The following is a 16,809-nucleotide window of genomic DNA, read 5'->3' on the forward strand; positions in this document are numbered from 1 at the left end:
GAGAGGGTTATTTGAGTTTGGGTTATTTGTTTGTGTTTCTTGAAGCATTTAATAAATTGATTTGGCACTGAGGTCTCGTGTTTGAGCCTCTGTGAAACTCTGTGCCTACTTTAATTTTGGCCAGAAACAGAACTCCAGCAGATCACTCTGTCTCCTAAATTGCAGCTACATCATCCACAATGAGACGCTCCTTTCAGTATGCAGTATAGTTGAATTTCCAGCAACAGAAGAAGATTCAGTAACCAGCTAGCCAGCCAGCCGTTACAGTAGTGTGTTGCTACTACTGAAGCGCAAATCATGTCTGAGGAGATGACAGATAAAAATCAAGTTCGTCTACCTGCACCCAAATTAAGTCCAGATTAGGAGTATTTGGGATTTGTGCACACTCCCACCAAATTTTATCTTGTTATATTTTCACTTTTCACAAGTGTTCTTTTTCTTTCATGTACACTTTTTGTACAATATGGTAACAAACTCTCTCTCCACCTGCTTATGCTTGTGTTCGAGTATTTTGCCAAAGAAGATATTAACAATACATACAGTTGAATATCAATTTGACTGACAGCGTTGTTTAATTACAAAAATATTGCAATAATATTGTTATCATTAATTAAAAAAAAATCTAATATTGTGACAGCCTTAATAGAAACTTACCGACATCAATATGATCACAGATAGTCCACCTGAGTCTGGGAGTAAAGCCACACCAAAGGTCTGTTCTTCAATGCAACGGTCTGCTATCCAGAAATAACATACCTCTGCCATGGATATTTGACCAATCAACAAAAAGTACTCATCGCAGCCATGTAAATATTTCAAAGTGAGCTACAATTCTGCATTCTGTACTTATTTTACATAAAAAAAGTGTTTTATGAACAAAAGCTGCTGTAATTTGAAACAACTGTGCACATTTTGCCATGTTTATGTGTGTCCTGGGGTAGTGATCTTCGGTGGCCCTGAAAGCAAATCAGACAACACTCGGACATTAACCAAACTGGAAGTAGTAGGTATAGGTTTTCTGATTTGCAGTTGTGTTTTCTGAATTGCCGAAGTGATTTGCACTTCAGGGCCACCACAGTGACCTCTTAAATGAGCAATGCATCACTTGAGTCTGAACCAAAAATGAAAATAAAGGATTTTAAAAGATTATGTTTCAGAAAATGCAATAATACTTATTTTGTGCGAACCATATCTCCTCGTAGCTAAGCTATATTGCACATGGAGAAACCATGTGCTTTAGAATAATATTACTGTTGGATGTTTCCTCATGTGGGTCTTTTTAAGTTTAGGGTTTCTAGAACCTTCGCCACCTTGTACCCACGTCTAGCGTCGGTTCTGTTGGGTTTATTCTAGGTTTTGGTCAGACTTTTGGCCCCTGAGCTGGTTTGGCTCCTCACATGGGACATTCCTGTTGAGCAGCCCCTCCCTGAAGTCCCTCAGTGCGCAGACTCGCGGCTCTCCGCTGTCAGGGCTCGGCAGACTGACAGTATGGCGGCGGGGTGCAGCTGGAAGGATGCTACCGTCGCCCGTGATGTGTCTATCGCCGGCAGGACGTAATTGGAGTATTGACGACAAAAACAGAAGAGGATTTAACGAGAAAGGCTTGTGGCCGTGAGCTCCCAAGATGGCCAGGCTCGCAGACTACTTTTTGGTGGTCACTTACGACCTCGAGAAGAGAGGTAGGTGCTTGAGTTAGCCTGCTAAGCTAGCTGTAACGGCGAATTATGATGTGGAGGCGGGGAGGGAGGCGGGGACGGGCCGGTGTTCTGGAGAGTTTGGCTGCTATTTTAACAAATGCTTACTGTGCCTGAATCGGCAGCAGAGGCTATCAATTCACAATTTTCTTTAAAAAAATAAACTGTTTGAGTATTTTGAAAATGTATTGTTACTTTATTTAAAAAAAATGTATTCAAAATTTTTATCTCAGTGGACAAATAATAGTAATAATAATAATAATAATAATAATAATAATAGTAATAATAATACATTTTATTCATAAAAGCGCTATAAAAGTTTCTCTAAGGCACTTTACAAAAAATAAATTATACAATAGATAAGCAAAGGAAAGCAAAGCAAAAAAACAAAAAAAACCTCAGAAACAAATAAACAAAAAAACAAACAAACAAAAAAATAAATATCCGTTATGAATTAATGCTCCCTATTTGAATCCTTATCTGCATTAATAAATGTATAAATCATGTTTTGATACTCTATTATAAAATACTGGTGTAAGTTTTCTGGAGTTGTGTCTCATTAGACTAATATTCTTTTTTAAATATTGCTCTAGAATCATTCCATTGCGCATGCGCAGAGACGATTCGATAGGGAAGCAGTATTCGCCAGAACACAGGGCCGTGTAGTTCCAGCGGACCCGCGCTAGGCGCTGTCAGCAGGGGATAAGCTGTGAACTGTGGGCCGGGGATGCACAGGCCTCACGGGATTAGGGCTCTTAAATGATAGCGTGTCAGCTGCTGTCCCGCATTTCTGACGTTGTTACAGAATTGAACCCCCCACTCGTTTTCAATGCTTGACTTCCTGCCATGTTTGAGGGTTAGCAACACAAACTGTGTCCCTGTGTTTACAACAAACTTCAGCTAACTCTGCCCGCTGAGGGCTAGCGTTAGCCGGGCTGGCTGCTGCTCGGCTCTGACCTAAGACGGATTTATTCAGGCGTTTCACAATTTCTGCCCCATCTTCCTTAATTGGCTCTCACATATAACTGTAACAAGTGCAATGGATTAAAACATGCATTTTAAAGGAGAGGGTCTCAGAGAGGCTGCAGGGCACCGGGGTGTCAGTGCTGTGGCTGCAGGGTCCAGAGCGGTTCACTTGGGACAGTCTGACCAGACCCCGGTCCTGATCTCGGCTTTAAGCTGGTTTTTAAACTGAAATCGATGCTGTGCATGCTGATTGTTTTCTTTGTGTTTTGTGTGGATTAACCCAGATTGCTCTGCCCCTCCCTGAGCCCCCTCGGACCAGAGCTCTGTTCCCCCTGTGTTGCTGGGACGGGGTTTGGACCGTTATCTGAGCCCCCCTCCCTTGGCCTGAGCCTTGGCCTAGATCTGTGCAGTATAATGGCCCGTTTAATCATGAAATATTTAACCCGCATATCCGATGGAGGCATGCAACTTGTAACGTTGTGGTGTTTTATTCAGAGTGGATTTTTACCTATGATTAATTCAGAAGAGGCAAATTGTGACATCAGGAGTCCTCTGGAGCTGCACAGGACCGGCTCTCAACTCACTGACTTGCATCACTTTCTGATTGCACTTATTGCATCTTGTATTTTCTTCTTTCAGAGCAGAGGGGCGCTGAATACAGGATGTTAAAACGTGGACACTGCAAACGCTGCAGAAACACTCCTTCCTGCCTGCATGCAATGCAGAGCATAGCAAGCCTGTAAAAAGCATCTGGGAACCAGACATTAAAGCCACAATGGCTTTAATGGATCAAGGCTCCATGCTTGTAAAACCAAACACTTAAGGGTGATGATAATTGTTGGCGTTGCCCCTTTACTGTTGCCTCACTGTTTACTATAACTTCACTGAGGTTTCTAGGTGGAGGCATGGTGTTGTGTTAACATCTTCAGTAGATGCAATGGTGTTATTAACCTCCTCATCCTCCTCATCGCTAACTTCCTGAATAAATCTTCCACAGTTAGGTAGTAGTTGTTGTTAGTTGCAGTTGTCGGGTTCCTCAACATACACGTAAAGCTTAAAATAAAGATGGAGAAAGATTTAATCAGGATTGGCAACTTTGCCTTGATTTTGAAAGAAGTATAGTGGAGCAATGTTCAAACCACCAACCCCACACACACAAGCTTGCTCTGCCACACTGAAGCCTGCGTATGTGGGGCCTCTGCCAAAGAGAGCATCTCAGCCTGTGCACTGGTGAGTCCGCATAGTTCTTCGAGTTCACTGCAAAACCACCTCTTGGTAGAACAGTCTTTATGACAGTGTGTTGAGCTTTTTTGAAGATTGTTCTGTTGTCCTTCATTAGGTCAACAAGAAACAAACTGTGCACTGCAGGGTCTCTGCATAAAGACCGCTCTCCCTCTCTGGCATGAAGTGTTTCTGCCACACATGTCATTATCAGTAGGCAAACTTTCGTACTTGCTGCAAGCCACCATGATGCACATCTCACAACTTTGTTGACGTTCTGCGTCACAAATGACCATCCTGGCAGACATATACAACTTCTGTGGATTGCAAAATTCTCCCGGAAGTTTAATCCTGAAATATTATATAACAGAAAAGGTGGAACCAAATTCACGTGCCGTATCGAATCCATAACTCACAGAATTCTAGTACAGGTACCACGTTGGAACCGGAAGCCTTATTATCAGAGTCTTCTCCAGTGTCAGCAGTAGTATCTGTCAAGGGTTTGGGGTGGATTAGAGACTCTGGAGCCAAAGTTCTGTTCATGTGTTTTTAAAAAATGTCTATATTTAAATGTTTCCAGTTTTCCTCCTCTGAAAGGGTCTAAAGAAAACACCCACAACCAAGAACAGTTCTCCTCGATCATAATACCAGGAATTCTGCAGCACAGTAGAGTTTCCTCTTGTGTCTAAATATTTCATGCATCCTGTGTGTGTGTGTGTGTGTGTGTGTGTGTGTGTGTGTGTGTGTGTGTGTGTGTGTGTGTGTGTGTGTGTGTGTGTGTGGTTACTGTTTGTCACTCAGTCAGAGGAATGTTTTGCAAGCGTGGGCACTGACAGGTTTTCAGGGCTGACATCATCCCTGCTCGTCTGCCGTCACCAGCAGAGACCTGGTGGGTGTTTACAAACAGAGCGTCCTGCAGGAAGACCAGACTGCTTTTAGGATCGTCCCTGCTTCATTTTTAAAAACCCTTGTTTAACCTGAGGGCATAGCTCCCTCAGTTTGTCTCCTGGGTGTCGGGTTGCTCACATTGTGCTCAACCTGGAAGCTAAGTTTATGCTATCAGTGGATCTAATTCAGAGCTAAGATGGCTGCTTATTGGTTGAGAAGAATCCACAGCGCCCTGTTGGGTGTGGTCTTCTCTTCGAGGGTCTTTTGAGAAACTCCACAGCGTGTCACTGTGTTTTGACAGCGGTTCCTCCGCCTCGGCAAGGACGGGGTGGCTAAATGGATCTGCAGAGCGAGGCCCAAACAGGAAGCTGGGGAGAGGACCCGAGGGAGACTTATGTTTAGAGCGAGAATCCAGATTGTCCCCTCGTGCGTGTCTGAAAACCAAAAGAAGGGGCGTGTGTTTGTGTGTGAGTGCGTGTGAATGTGAGTGTGTGTGAATGTGTGTGCCGGTCTTATTCAACACAGAGCAGAGACACACATGCATTCATACGCACAGATGCTAGCATACAGGCTCTATTGTAGCTCCATCTGTGAGCCTCTGGCGGGGCAGTTTTAGGGTGCTGGTTGGTCATCGCTACGACAGCCTGTAACAGAATGCAGAATTGTTTTTTCCAGGGAGGAGTGACAACCACACACACACACACACACACACACACACACACACACACACACACACACACACACACACACACACACACACACACACAGCCTGCAGCGAAGCTTGAACCATTCATAACATCAGAGGCCGGTGAGGACATAAAGAGGTGCACACAGAGCAGATGGAGCGTGCATGCGGGCTGTTGAGTCTACAGATCTCAGGCTGTTTGTTCTGTAACCGTCATTCAGTGTTGTGCAGAATAGTGACAGTCCTCTGATTCTGTAACACATAAAGTAAATCAGGTAGTGTGCTCCTTGTGTCTATGTCAGATGTCAGCTTGTATCATTTCCTGCCTCGACATTAGAGGTGTTAATTTGTCGCTTCCAATGTGTGACGTATCATACGAGGGTTTGTCAATGTGCAATATGCAGCATCAAATCTGTCAGCCAATGAGAGATTTGTCCTGATTGTGATAGTTCCTCCTTCAGCAAGTAGCTCTGGATTTATGAGGCAGCTGTCGGCGATGTTAGAAATCAATCTGCTGAGTGCTTTAAGGCACTAATAAATCTTTGTATGATATTTGTGTCGGTGTGAAAAAGGACAGTAAGCCGTCGGATGAAAGTTTGTTGGGTTCGCCAGCACACAGGCACACAATCCTGTTTAATTAATCGATCACTTGCTTTAAAACGTACTAAAATATAACATAAAGTTGAAAAACACTCACATTTGTTGTCCATAAATCACCAAAATATACACCTTGATCTCCCAAAGGTGAGGCTTTGAGAACTGGAAACGTGGCTTCTTGCAATGGGACTAGATCAGCTTCCTGAACTAGCTGCTTCAAAGTAGTTGATGCACGCCTCATTTCTGTCCTTTTAGATCATGTTCTGTTCCTAGATCATGAGTTTGAAGCTAGTTAGCATTTTCTTCCCCTGTTGAGGACAAACCTGACAAAGCTAGCATTTTTATTTTCACAAATCTGCTTCATGATGTTATTTCAGCAAACTTCAAACCCATTGAATGCAAGGAAATCACAAGATTATCAGTTTCTGTTTCAGGTTCAAACCACTGAAGTAAGCCAGAGTGAAGCCTCTGTGGAACTTACAATTTACAGTGAAACTGAGACTCACCACAAATAAATAAACTGGCATTACGGTGGGGACTTTTTATGACTCAAGAATGGCAGCGTTCACTTTGCAGACATATCTCGGGGGGAGAACTGAACTGAACTTTCGATCTGAACACATGGTGGCTTCTCAAGTTGCTGATTTAATTGTAAGCAGTGCAGCTAATTGTGTATTTAAAATGCTGGCCACTCTGGATTTCCTGCACACCAACATATGAAGCCTTTTATCAGATAGCTAGGTGACTGTCATTAAGAAGCAGGGCTCAAAACAGAGGTTCATCATCACTCTGTCAAAGTTTCAATGCCAACGCTGATACGGGACAACCACGAGATCCGTGGCCAGTCCGCTGCGGTCCGGCTCCATGCTGTCTCGTCCGTCAATCACTCATTTTCGGAACGCAACATGGACAGCTGGAGTCATGTGACCGAGGTTTTCCCGCGGTAATCACTGAATCAAGGATTCTCCTCCTCCTCTCCTCATCCATGTTGTCTTTCTGGTCCTCTGAAAACCTCTGACCTGTTGACTCCAGGCCTGGCTCCACTCATCATGACGGTGTTTGTTGTTGTAGTTAAGTGAAATACGATCTGGTGATAACACAGAGTGTTTCATTCTGAAAATAAACCGGATGCTTTAATTTTGTTTTGGTGCCTGACTTCCTGTCCCGCTCCATCTGCTCTGTTGAGATTGATGCGTCGTGCTCCAGCACCCCGGCAAAAATTGAAGTCTTGTGTATCTGATCCGGAGGGCTCCGACCTGCCAGATCAGAGACGCACCTGGAACGCAACGGAGCGGATCCAGTGGAAGTTAACACATTGACTAGAATAGAAACCCATCAGATCTGGTGCTGTGACGGATCGGAGACGGACCGGACACGGAGCTGGTGGAATTTGGCTGTGAGAAGTTAAAGTTGCACCAGGGGATTTTTGGTCCCACCCTGCAGCTTTGTTAAACACTCACCTCACTAAGCTGCCCTGCTTTAACAAACATGTCATCATACTGTTGAAAAGCCTCATAATATTTGATGCAGAGTGTTCCTGCAGTTTTAAAGTCGATATTTCTTTCATGGTGGATCTCACAGGTTAATTCAGTGCTGACAGTCACTGCAGGATCCGGTCGATATGAGTATGCACAAAGCTCAGAGGGGAAACAGAAACCTCAGATTGAGAGCAACATGAAGTGAGTGGAGGAGAGAGGAGTGTGTGTGACGCTGCCAGCAGTGCCTGCCTGTGGCCAGCCACTTCCTCCGTCGCTCCATCGCCGGGCTGCAGCCTTTCAGCCCTCCAGAAATAGCCGTCACAATCTGCCTTTCATAGGGGGACAGAGTGACGCTGGGTCATGGCTGCGGTGCACTGACGCTTGTGTGTCTGTGTGTTGGCGTGAGCTGCTCTCTCCCTCTCTCTCTCCACTCAGCCATTCAGATCTCAGGCTGAATGTTTGTGGCTGTCTCTGTGTGTTTGCTGCATTTCCATGGTGATGTTAACCCCCTGCAGGCTGCCAGGCTGCATGGGGATGGTGAGCAGAGCTGGACCATTCACAGGTAGCCAAGATGCTCAGACTTTAAGAAGATATTTTCACTGATATGTTGTTGATTATGAGTTTATTTTGTACTCTTATTCAACTTTTGAAGCAGTGAAACTTCTGAAGCCTCCACAGGTGCTTGATTTAGAGAAATATGAAGCCTCAGCAGCTCCTAAAGACACGTAGACTTCTGCTTTAGTGAGGCACGACCAAAATGATGTATTCATAATCTGCAATTAAAAGAACAGGAAACATATTTGCAGCCGCTGCAGACTGTTGTCATGGTGCTGTGGCCAGGGTTAAAACCTCCCTCATATTAGTGCTGTGATGTAGTAATAGTCCCAGTGTGAGTGAGTCTATGTGTGTGTGTGTCTGTGTGTGTGTGGCTGCATTACAACAGTCTGTCTGCTGTGCTGAATGTTGTTATTCATGAGGAAGACGACGGCCCCGGGGCCCCAACACTGCCCTCATTCCCTCATTCCTGTTACACAGATACAGAGAAGTGTGTGTGTGTGTGTGTGTGTGTGTGTGTGTGTGTGTGTGTGTGTGTGTGTGTGTGTGTGTGTGTGTGTGTGTGTGTGTGTGTGTGTGTGTGTGTGTGTGTGTGTGTGTGTGTGTGTGTGTGTGTGTGCGTGCGTGCTGGGGGTAGGGATGCTGACACACACACATGCTTCTTTACACACAGAGGACCTGTGCACCACTTTTCTTGGCAGGCACTTATTCTACTGTCACAAACTTTATACTCTGTGTGGTTGTGTGTGTGTGTGTGTGTGTGTGTGTGTGTGTGTGTGTGTGTGTGTGTGTGTGTGTGTGTGTGTGTGTGTGTGTGTGTGTGTGTGTGTGTGTGTGTGTGTGTGTGTGTGTGTGTGTGTGTGTGTTACTTAATAAATGTGATGTGCACCCCGGGGGGTCAACAGAGGGCTTGCTCTTTGCCCCAGATTTAGACTACATCAGGACCGCCCCCTTGTCGGGAAACACCAAGAGAATGTCACATTTTTAGGAACCATTTCTTCTTTGATTTTATTTGTATGCTTTTATACACAGAGACACGAGACATCAGTGGGATGTTAGGCTGTAAACTTTGACAGTATCTCATAAAACAATGAATGAATCATTCTCTGAGATCTCCTTCTCTTTAAAACAAACAGAACACGTCATTGAAATGTCAAAAACACTGAAAACGCTGATTTATATTGTATTTCTCTGTACTACTTGGCTAGACTTCTCAACTCATTCTTATTTATACAGCAGCTTTCATACATTCAAGCATGCAGCCCAAAGTGCTTCACAAAAAACAACAACAGAGAGAAAACAACAGCAATTAAAATTATATGAGGCTAAACCAAGCTAGTGTAGAATATGAAATACTTAAAAATGTAATAGTTACTATAAAATTAATAAAATAAAATCTGATAAATATCAGAAAAATAAAATAAAATAATAACAATAAAATCAATAAAATAAAATGTTATAAATATCAGAAAAAATGAATGAATTAGTACAATAAAATCAATAAAATAACATATCAATACCAGAAGAATAAAATAAAGTAATTATAATAAAATCGATATAATAAAATCAGACAAATACCAGAAGAAAATGAATTAATAAAAATAAAATGCATCAAATAAAAAATAGAAATGATGCTAAAAGAATGGTATTAATGGTTATAAAGCAGTCCACGGCTAAAAATAAAACACTCCAAGTTAAAGCCAGATAAAAAGGTAAGTCTTCCGTTTAGAGAGCTTGCCGTTTTAATGTCCAGATGCAGAGAGTTCAGAGTTTAAGGGAATAAAAACAGAAAGCTCTCTCTCTTTGTGAGGGACACACGAGGAACATTTAAAAGGGAAACATTCCAGGACCTCAGTGATTGTTGTGGAACATAAAATAACAGGAGATCAGTGATGTATGGAGGAGCTTTGAAACAAGTAAAATAACTTTAAAATCAATTCTAAAAGAAGTTGAGTTGATGCGACTTGGCTTCTGTTTCTACAAGATGTGCTGTCATTTTTGAAGCTCTCTATACGACTAAAACTCAAATCATACAGTATGAAAGATGCTAATGTGTGTGTGTGTGTGTGTGTGTGTGTGTGTGTGTGTGTGTTTGTGTGTGTGTGTGTGTTTGTGTGTGTTTGTGTGTGTGTGTGTGTGTGTGTGTGTGTGTGTGTGTGTGTGTGTGTGTGTGTGTGTGTGTGTGTGTGTGTTAGGGATGCCCTGGTTCTTGATGCTTTGATGGTTTCCCTGGAATCCAGAGAATGTCTCCGTCCCCTCTCGGGACAAAGGCTGAGTCAGTGTTGCTCACAGTCGGCCTCTCGGCGCCCAAGGGAGCAATCGTTCAGATCCCCGAGGGGTGATTCCAGCGTGTCCAGACCACTTTTGATTTTAAGATAGTTAAGATAGGGGGGGGTTGTTTGGATTAGAAGAGATGGTTGGTGAGGCTGAGGTAAAAACACATCGCTGCACAAATGATCGTATGCAAATCATATCCTTACTTAGAATATTTTCATTGCACCTTGATCGAAAATCTTAAATTTAAGTCTTTACCACAATCCTTTTTTATCATTTAGTCTAATTACAAATATTATGATGCTACTTTAAGGCGCATGTGCTCCAGCTTTTTACACCTCAGTGCAACCTTTCTAGCAGCAGTCCTTTCATTCTTGTTTTAGAAAATAATTGAATAAATCAGGCTCGTTTCAGCAGTTTTTATTTAGTGATTTCAACAAAATGAAAAAGCTCTACATGTCTCCTCTGCAAATATATACCCATAAATCTCTGATTTCAGCTTCTTTAATTTCAATACTTAGTTTTTTACACTACTTTCTGACATTAAACTCTATATATTTTGATTGAGGTCTAAACAAGTAATCTTAAGTTTGTCCGTGTGAGTTTGAGGAACAAATGCATCAATTAAAAACACAATGAACAGATTAGTCAGTGATGCAAATGATCCTTACCATGCCTTCACTCTATCAGGAAAATGTTCATTTACGTTGTGCATATTAGCTTCAACTTAAAGTCGCAATATCTGCGAGGGAACATTGCATTTTTACAATACCTGCCTTTGCAGAATGTCCCTCCTGCATCTTAAATAAATCTAAAAAGCTGTTTTTTTATTGCTTAATGTGCACAAGGTACTCAGAGAGTAGCATGATAGTTAGCTTAAGCTTCATCAGGCTGCATATAAATGCTAAAGTGAAACGATTGTACTCATCCACGAGGAGAAATGTGCACATGCAGAGTGAGAAAGTATTGATTCAGTCTTTAGCAATGTGTTTGTTGTGCACGCCTGTTTTGACTCCTAAATTGGCCCATGGATGTCTGGGGCTTCTGGGAAATGATGTTCTTTAAAGCCTGCTGAAGACATGAATGTTTAATGATCAACTTTAGATCATTGTGTGCTGATGAGAAAAGGTCTGTTCCTGGGTTTTATTGCCTGTTTGTTACCCAGAGTTCAGTCTGTTCTTCAGCTCCCTCGTTATCTCATCCTTAGATTTCTGCGTTGATTGAATCTCAGCGTCGGCTACATAAACACATCAGTGACACTGACGGTGATCGACGACAACCGCCGGTGGAAGATTAAGTCTCGTCTTTGTTAAGACGGTTTCCAGGTCAAATCTGTCCTTCAGAAAAAAAGAAAATCTGCCTCCCAGACGCACACTGTGCTCGCTCTAATCTAGCCTGTGATTGGTTTAAATGCACAGATTAAAGGTCTGTTATTGGTCCAGACCTGGTTTGATGTCTTTATCACTGCACTGTATTTATGGCACGTCTTTGCTCCCCTCCCCCAAAGGAGGGTGTCAGTTGTTTTAAGATTAATGTTGAAGCTTAGGGCTTTACATCATGCTGTAAGTGAGTGTTGGCCTGATGGTTCACCTTTGGACCTGCACAGGAGCTTTCACTGACGATCACAGAGTAACTTCCTGTGCCATGCAAACATCACATCTGCAGTCTCACCATGTTGGAGCATTTCTTTTAATACATCAGAGGTCTGAACTGAATGCTCTCATAATTAAAGGCTGCAGCAGCACACAGTTAATTATACACAGGGAGGGATTAAATACACATCTTATACTGGCTCATTTACAGCGCTGTCATGGATTCAATCACTCCTTCATTTGCTCTTTTTTCACACGGAGAATAAATCAAGTCGTATGAAACCATCAGACAAGGGGAATACAAAGTTTTGAGGAGGTTTGTCTCGTGTTATTTGTTTCCTAAAGTTATTTTTTCTGCAGGACAGTTTGGACAAAAGAGACAAAAAAGGACAAACTTTGTGCAGACAGACATTAACATGTACTATTACACCTGTGCCACCTGTAACTTCATAAAAAACTTTATCAGACGTGATCGTTTAATTCTGTGTAGCTTGAAAATAGTATTAGGCCTGTGCATAATCTGCAGATGGCACAAGTGTCTAGAAAGAAGCATGACACAGCGTTGTCTCTCCTGATTGAAACATTGTGCAGGAACATTATGCTGCACAAGTGAATATGACCAGAAACCACAAATGTGCACATATTGCATATCTGGGGTTTATTTTAGGGGGTTTAACGGTACAATATAACGCCTCAAACCCTCGCTTTGGTTCTCTGCTAACGTATTTATTACACAATGTAACCCAGAGGAGCCATTTATGTCCTAATACAGTTGAAGAACGATGTTTCTAGAACAGCAGTTTCACAAGCAAGGCACCACTTAATAATAATAATAATAATACCTTTATTTATATAGCACCTTTTAAAAAGCAAACGGCAGGGCACATAAAACCTAACACAAGGAGAATTCAACCGCAGAGAGAGCTTAACAGAAATTAAAATCAGACATCAAGACCCAAACAACGATTTAACCCAACATCACAGGCAATCCGACGATATGAAATGAAACCAGAGGGACAAAGAGAGTGAGTGAATTAAAAGTATAAAAGGAAAGAAACTCTAAGGCTACAAGCAGTAAAAGAGGGGTAAAAGCAATACAGAGTTACAATCATCATTTAGATAAAAAGGGATCAAATAAATTGAAATAAAATAAATCAGGACAATAACAAGAAGTAAAGACACGAAAGAGATAAAAGGAATAAAATAAAAACACAAATCAAGATGAATAAAAGCATTAGTGGTAGTAAATGAGATATTAAGAGAGTAAAACAATGAAAGGATGATAAGATGGGATAAAAAGTAAGATGATAATAAAGGCAGTAAGATTTCTTATCAGCTGTTGCATGCTAATTAACTCAGCCAAACTCACTGAGCATCGCTCTGTGTCAAACTATTTGCATTTATAGTTCAGATATTTGATTGCAAAAACTTGCAGACATGCGATTTAGGAAGGTATTACCCTGAAGGTGTTTGTTGGTAGAATGAAAGAAAGTCTCCTTCAGAAAGTGTCTTGATTCAGACTTACCCCTTTTTGACCAATGCAAACGTGGCTCTAGTTGCGTGCTGGTGTTCACGCTGGTTCGAAGCTGGTTCAAAGCTGGTTCAACTTGACACCAGTTTGTTTTTCCACCTGCTCGAGCCCGTGGAAGAGCCATGTCATGACGTCACTTCAAAGTTATAATTTTTGGGGGGGCTTTTTGCCTTTATTTGATAGGACAGCTGAAGAGAGACAGGAAGTGTGGGGAATAGAGAGTGGGGGAAGAACCGGCAACCTCTGCAACGAGGACTGTAGCCTCTGTGTGGGGCGCTTAGACCGCTAGGCCACCAGCGCCCCTATGACGTGACTTCTACGTGAACGCTTTACCCAGCAGCGCTTACAGGAACTTTCCCTCACGATAACAACGATGGCGGACAACCTAGCAGGCTTGCTGGTGTTGCTCCTGGCTTCACTTCTGTGCTTCTTGTCATGCTTTACATGTCACGGCAGCCTCACTCCTCGCCCCTGACAGAAGCGGTTTGCGGTTCTAGACCAGCAAAGAGATGGTGCTGCTCTGGAACCTGTTTTCCTGGCCGGGAGCCGGTTCTCTCGCAGTCGAAACACAAAAAACTGAAACTGCCTCGGTGGAAAAGTGGTTAAGGGTTCATTTCTGAAGATAGACTCATGCTTAAAGGTAGGATTAAATTGAGGTGTTGAGTTAAAGGTAAATGTTTACATTATCTTCATTTTAATTCAAAAGTTTGAAGAAAAAGTTCTGAATCATCACGCCGAAAGCTGGATTTATTTGTGCACAGTTACACTCGTTTTAGCTCCTTCAGTGTCACAACAGATTAAGTGTATAAAAAGGTGATATTTTAGTATTCAGTGGATTCAAACAGACATTAAATGTTAGATTCAGCCCTCACTGAGCAGTCTGTTTTACTGTGTGAGAGTCACTCTGTCTGCTTCCTGATGAGAGATCAAGCACACATCTGTGTCTTTACTTCTGATTGCCCGGCTGACGAGATGTAATTTCAGCGCCATGTGCGAGTGTGATTGATGTTACTATAAGACGAAAAGGTGAGAGGGTTAATCTGCAACGAAACACAATGTGTCACTAACATGTAGTGTAAGTGATATGTGAGAGAAGTCGAGTGTGATGTGCTGCTCAGTGGAGACAAAAGGCCCGGGTGTCTGAAGATAAGTAGTGATTGAGTGCATTAGCCCACAGCTCTCATGTTTCCTGTTGCGGTAATCTGGGGGAGCACACGGAAATGTTTGTGTGCATCTTGTTCCAGAGGAGCTGCTTGCATTAAGAGTGTACGTTATATCCTGTTTCATTGTGTTTGAATCACAAAGTTTATTAAGACTGACATGTAATCCATCCTGCTCTGAACCCTGCTCTGATGATGCTTCTTCAGTAGCGTCCCAGATACTCCTCATCATGTGATCGTCATTCACAGACGAGTCCTGTCACTCTCCTTCTGTCACTTCATTTTGGCTTCTGAGCAGTCCAACAATACAGGCAAACATGCATATTTTAAATCAAGCTAACCACACACTGGAGGACTCTGAAAGGTCTCTCTAATCCTCTCAGACTTTGAACACACAGATCTTTAGAGTTTGCAAAGACTGGGTGTAAAGTAAAGTCACTTTTGAGATGATTTCACATCATTTCAGGGAAATTAGCAGGAAAGTTTTGGCTACAGCTGCTCTTATTTGCAGTTGTTTGTGGATATCAGTCTGATACTGACTCACACAGGACTTCCACCAGATCCGTGTCCGGTCCAGCAAAAATTGAAGTCTTATGTCTCTGAACCGGAGGACTCCGACCTGCTGGATCAGAGACGTAGCTGGAACGCAACGGAGTGGATCCAGTGGAAGTGCTGTGACGTTTGGATACGGATCCGACACAGATCTGGTGGAATCATGCAACTGGTGCAAAGTTAGAAGAGCTACCAATAACAGGATGAATAAAATTATCTGAGGTTGAAGGAGAATCGTTTTCAAAACAAGAGAAGCAAAGATGTCTGCACGTAGAATTATTTAAATGCCAAAACTCTCATCACAGCGTAAGTCTCTGCTGCTTCGTCTTTCATCGAGTTGTAAACACTTCACTGTGGCTTTCACAGCATGCTTTGGTGTCATTGACTCATCTCCTGTCCCAAACCAGACTTGTGACTCGATTCAGACGGCCATCAAGGAACTGCTTTTTGGAGAGAAGATTCTAGCAGCATGAAATACCATGGACTTCGTTGGAGTGGGTTAGCGATACCTAAAGTCCTGGTATCGGTATCAGATCAGGACTTTAGAAGTTGGATCAGTGCATCCCTGATAAGAGCTAGCACGCCGCTAGTGAGGCATTTTTCACCTGTTCATCTGAGCTAACCACCATCGTCTCTTTGTATGGAGTGAAGTTGAATCCTGGATGTCCGTTAATCAGACAGCCACCTGTAGCATCGGAAGCAAAAAGAGAAGTGAGCAGAGACCAAGTTGCTGTCATGAATCATCGCTGTGTAACAATCTGATTTCTTCAGTTTCAGCTTCATTAAATCGTTTTAATCCGAACACTTCTCATCCCTGTAGCCGTGTCGCTCTCTTAGGCCGTTTCCTCTCCTGGAAAGCCTTTCTTTTTGTTTTGGGGGCTCTGCTGCTGCAGAGAGGGGGGCATTAGTTTAGCAGGAAGGATGTGAGTTTGCTGAAGAGCTTTTTCACAAAGAAAATGTCCCACATTGTCTCCAGGACGACGGTGGCTGCCAGATGGAGCAAGGTTTTTTTTTTTCAGCCTTTATTCGGCTCCTAAATGGCAGCTTCGCTCAGACAGTCGGTTTCCAACACGTACTCAGAGTGGGATTATAATTTTTACGTCATCTGATGCAAGTTTAGGACAGCTCTGAATGTCAAGTGTTACTTATTGATGTGCTGAACGCCTCTGTGGTTCCTCCTGAAACAATGAGAGGCTGTTTTTAATCAGAGAGTGACTCACACTTCTTCATATTACTCAACGGGACTCTCCTGCATGTTGTGTATCAGAGTGTGTGTCTGAGCGTCCATATCTTCAGGAGTGTGTGTGTGTGTGTGTGTGTGTGTGTGTGTGTGTGTGTGTGTGTAATAAAGAATGGGTGGACACTGGGCGATCTCCGTCAGAGGGTGGGGTGTAAAGTTTGAACATAATGATGTCATAGTTTAATTGATTATTGCCCGAATACTTGAACTCTACGATGAGATTTTATCTTAACTCAGAGCAGATTTTGTTTTGAAAAGTTGTGCAGTGTCTGCTCTTATCCTGTTATACAAATAAAGTAAAGATGTTGTTGCAGCTTTGAGCTGGTTCTTAAAAAGTGTGGTAAGTAATGAGATCAGGATTATATTCACAGCCTGA

At 42.6% G+C, this 16,809-nt stretch overlaps 1 protein-coding gene across 6 annotated transcripts in view; it reads left to right on the plus strand.

Annotated features, from left to right (window-relative positions):
• The first annotated feature begins 1,464 nt into the window (after positions 1–1,464).
• The window catches only part of sbf1 (SET binding factor 1), a 71,571-nt gene continuing 56,226 nt past the window's right edge, over positions 1,465–16,809 (plus strand). For 3 of the 6 annotated variants that reach the window (XM_034673307.1, XM_034673309.1, XM_034673310.1), the window contains exon 1: positions 1,465–1,679. In XM_034673307.1, coding sequence (XP_034529198.1) covers positions 1,625–1,679 — 55 coding nt within the window. In that variant the 5' untranslated portion in view covers positions 1,465–1,624. The remainder of the gene's footprint in view (positions 1,680–16,809) is intronic. The other 3 variants (XM_034673308.1, XM_034673311.1, XM_034673312.1) reach the window with 3 other exon arrangements.

Source organism: Notolabrus celidotus, chromosome 21, assembly GCF_009762535.1.
Source record: "Notolabrus celidotus isolate fNotCel1 chromosome 21, fNotCel1.pri, whole genome shotgun sequence".
NCBI lineage: Eukaryota > Metazoa > Chordata > Actinopteri > Labriformes > Labridae > Notolabrus > Notolabrus celidotus.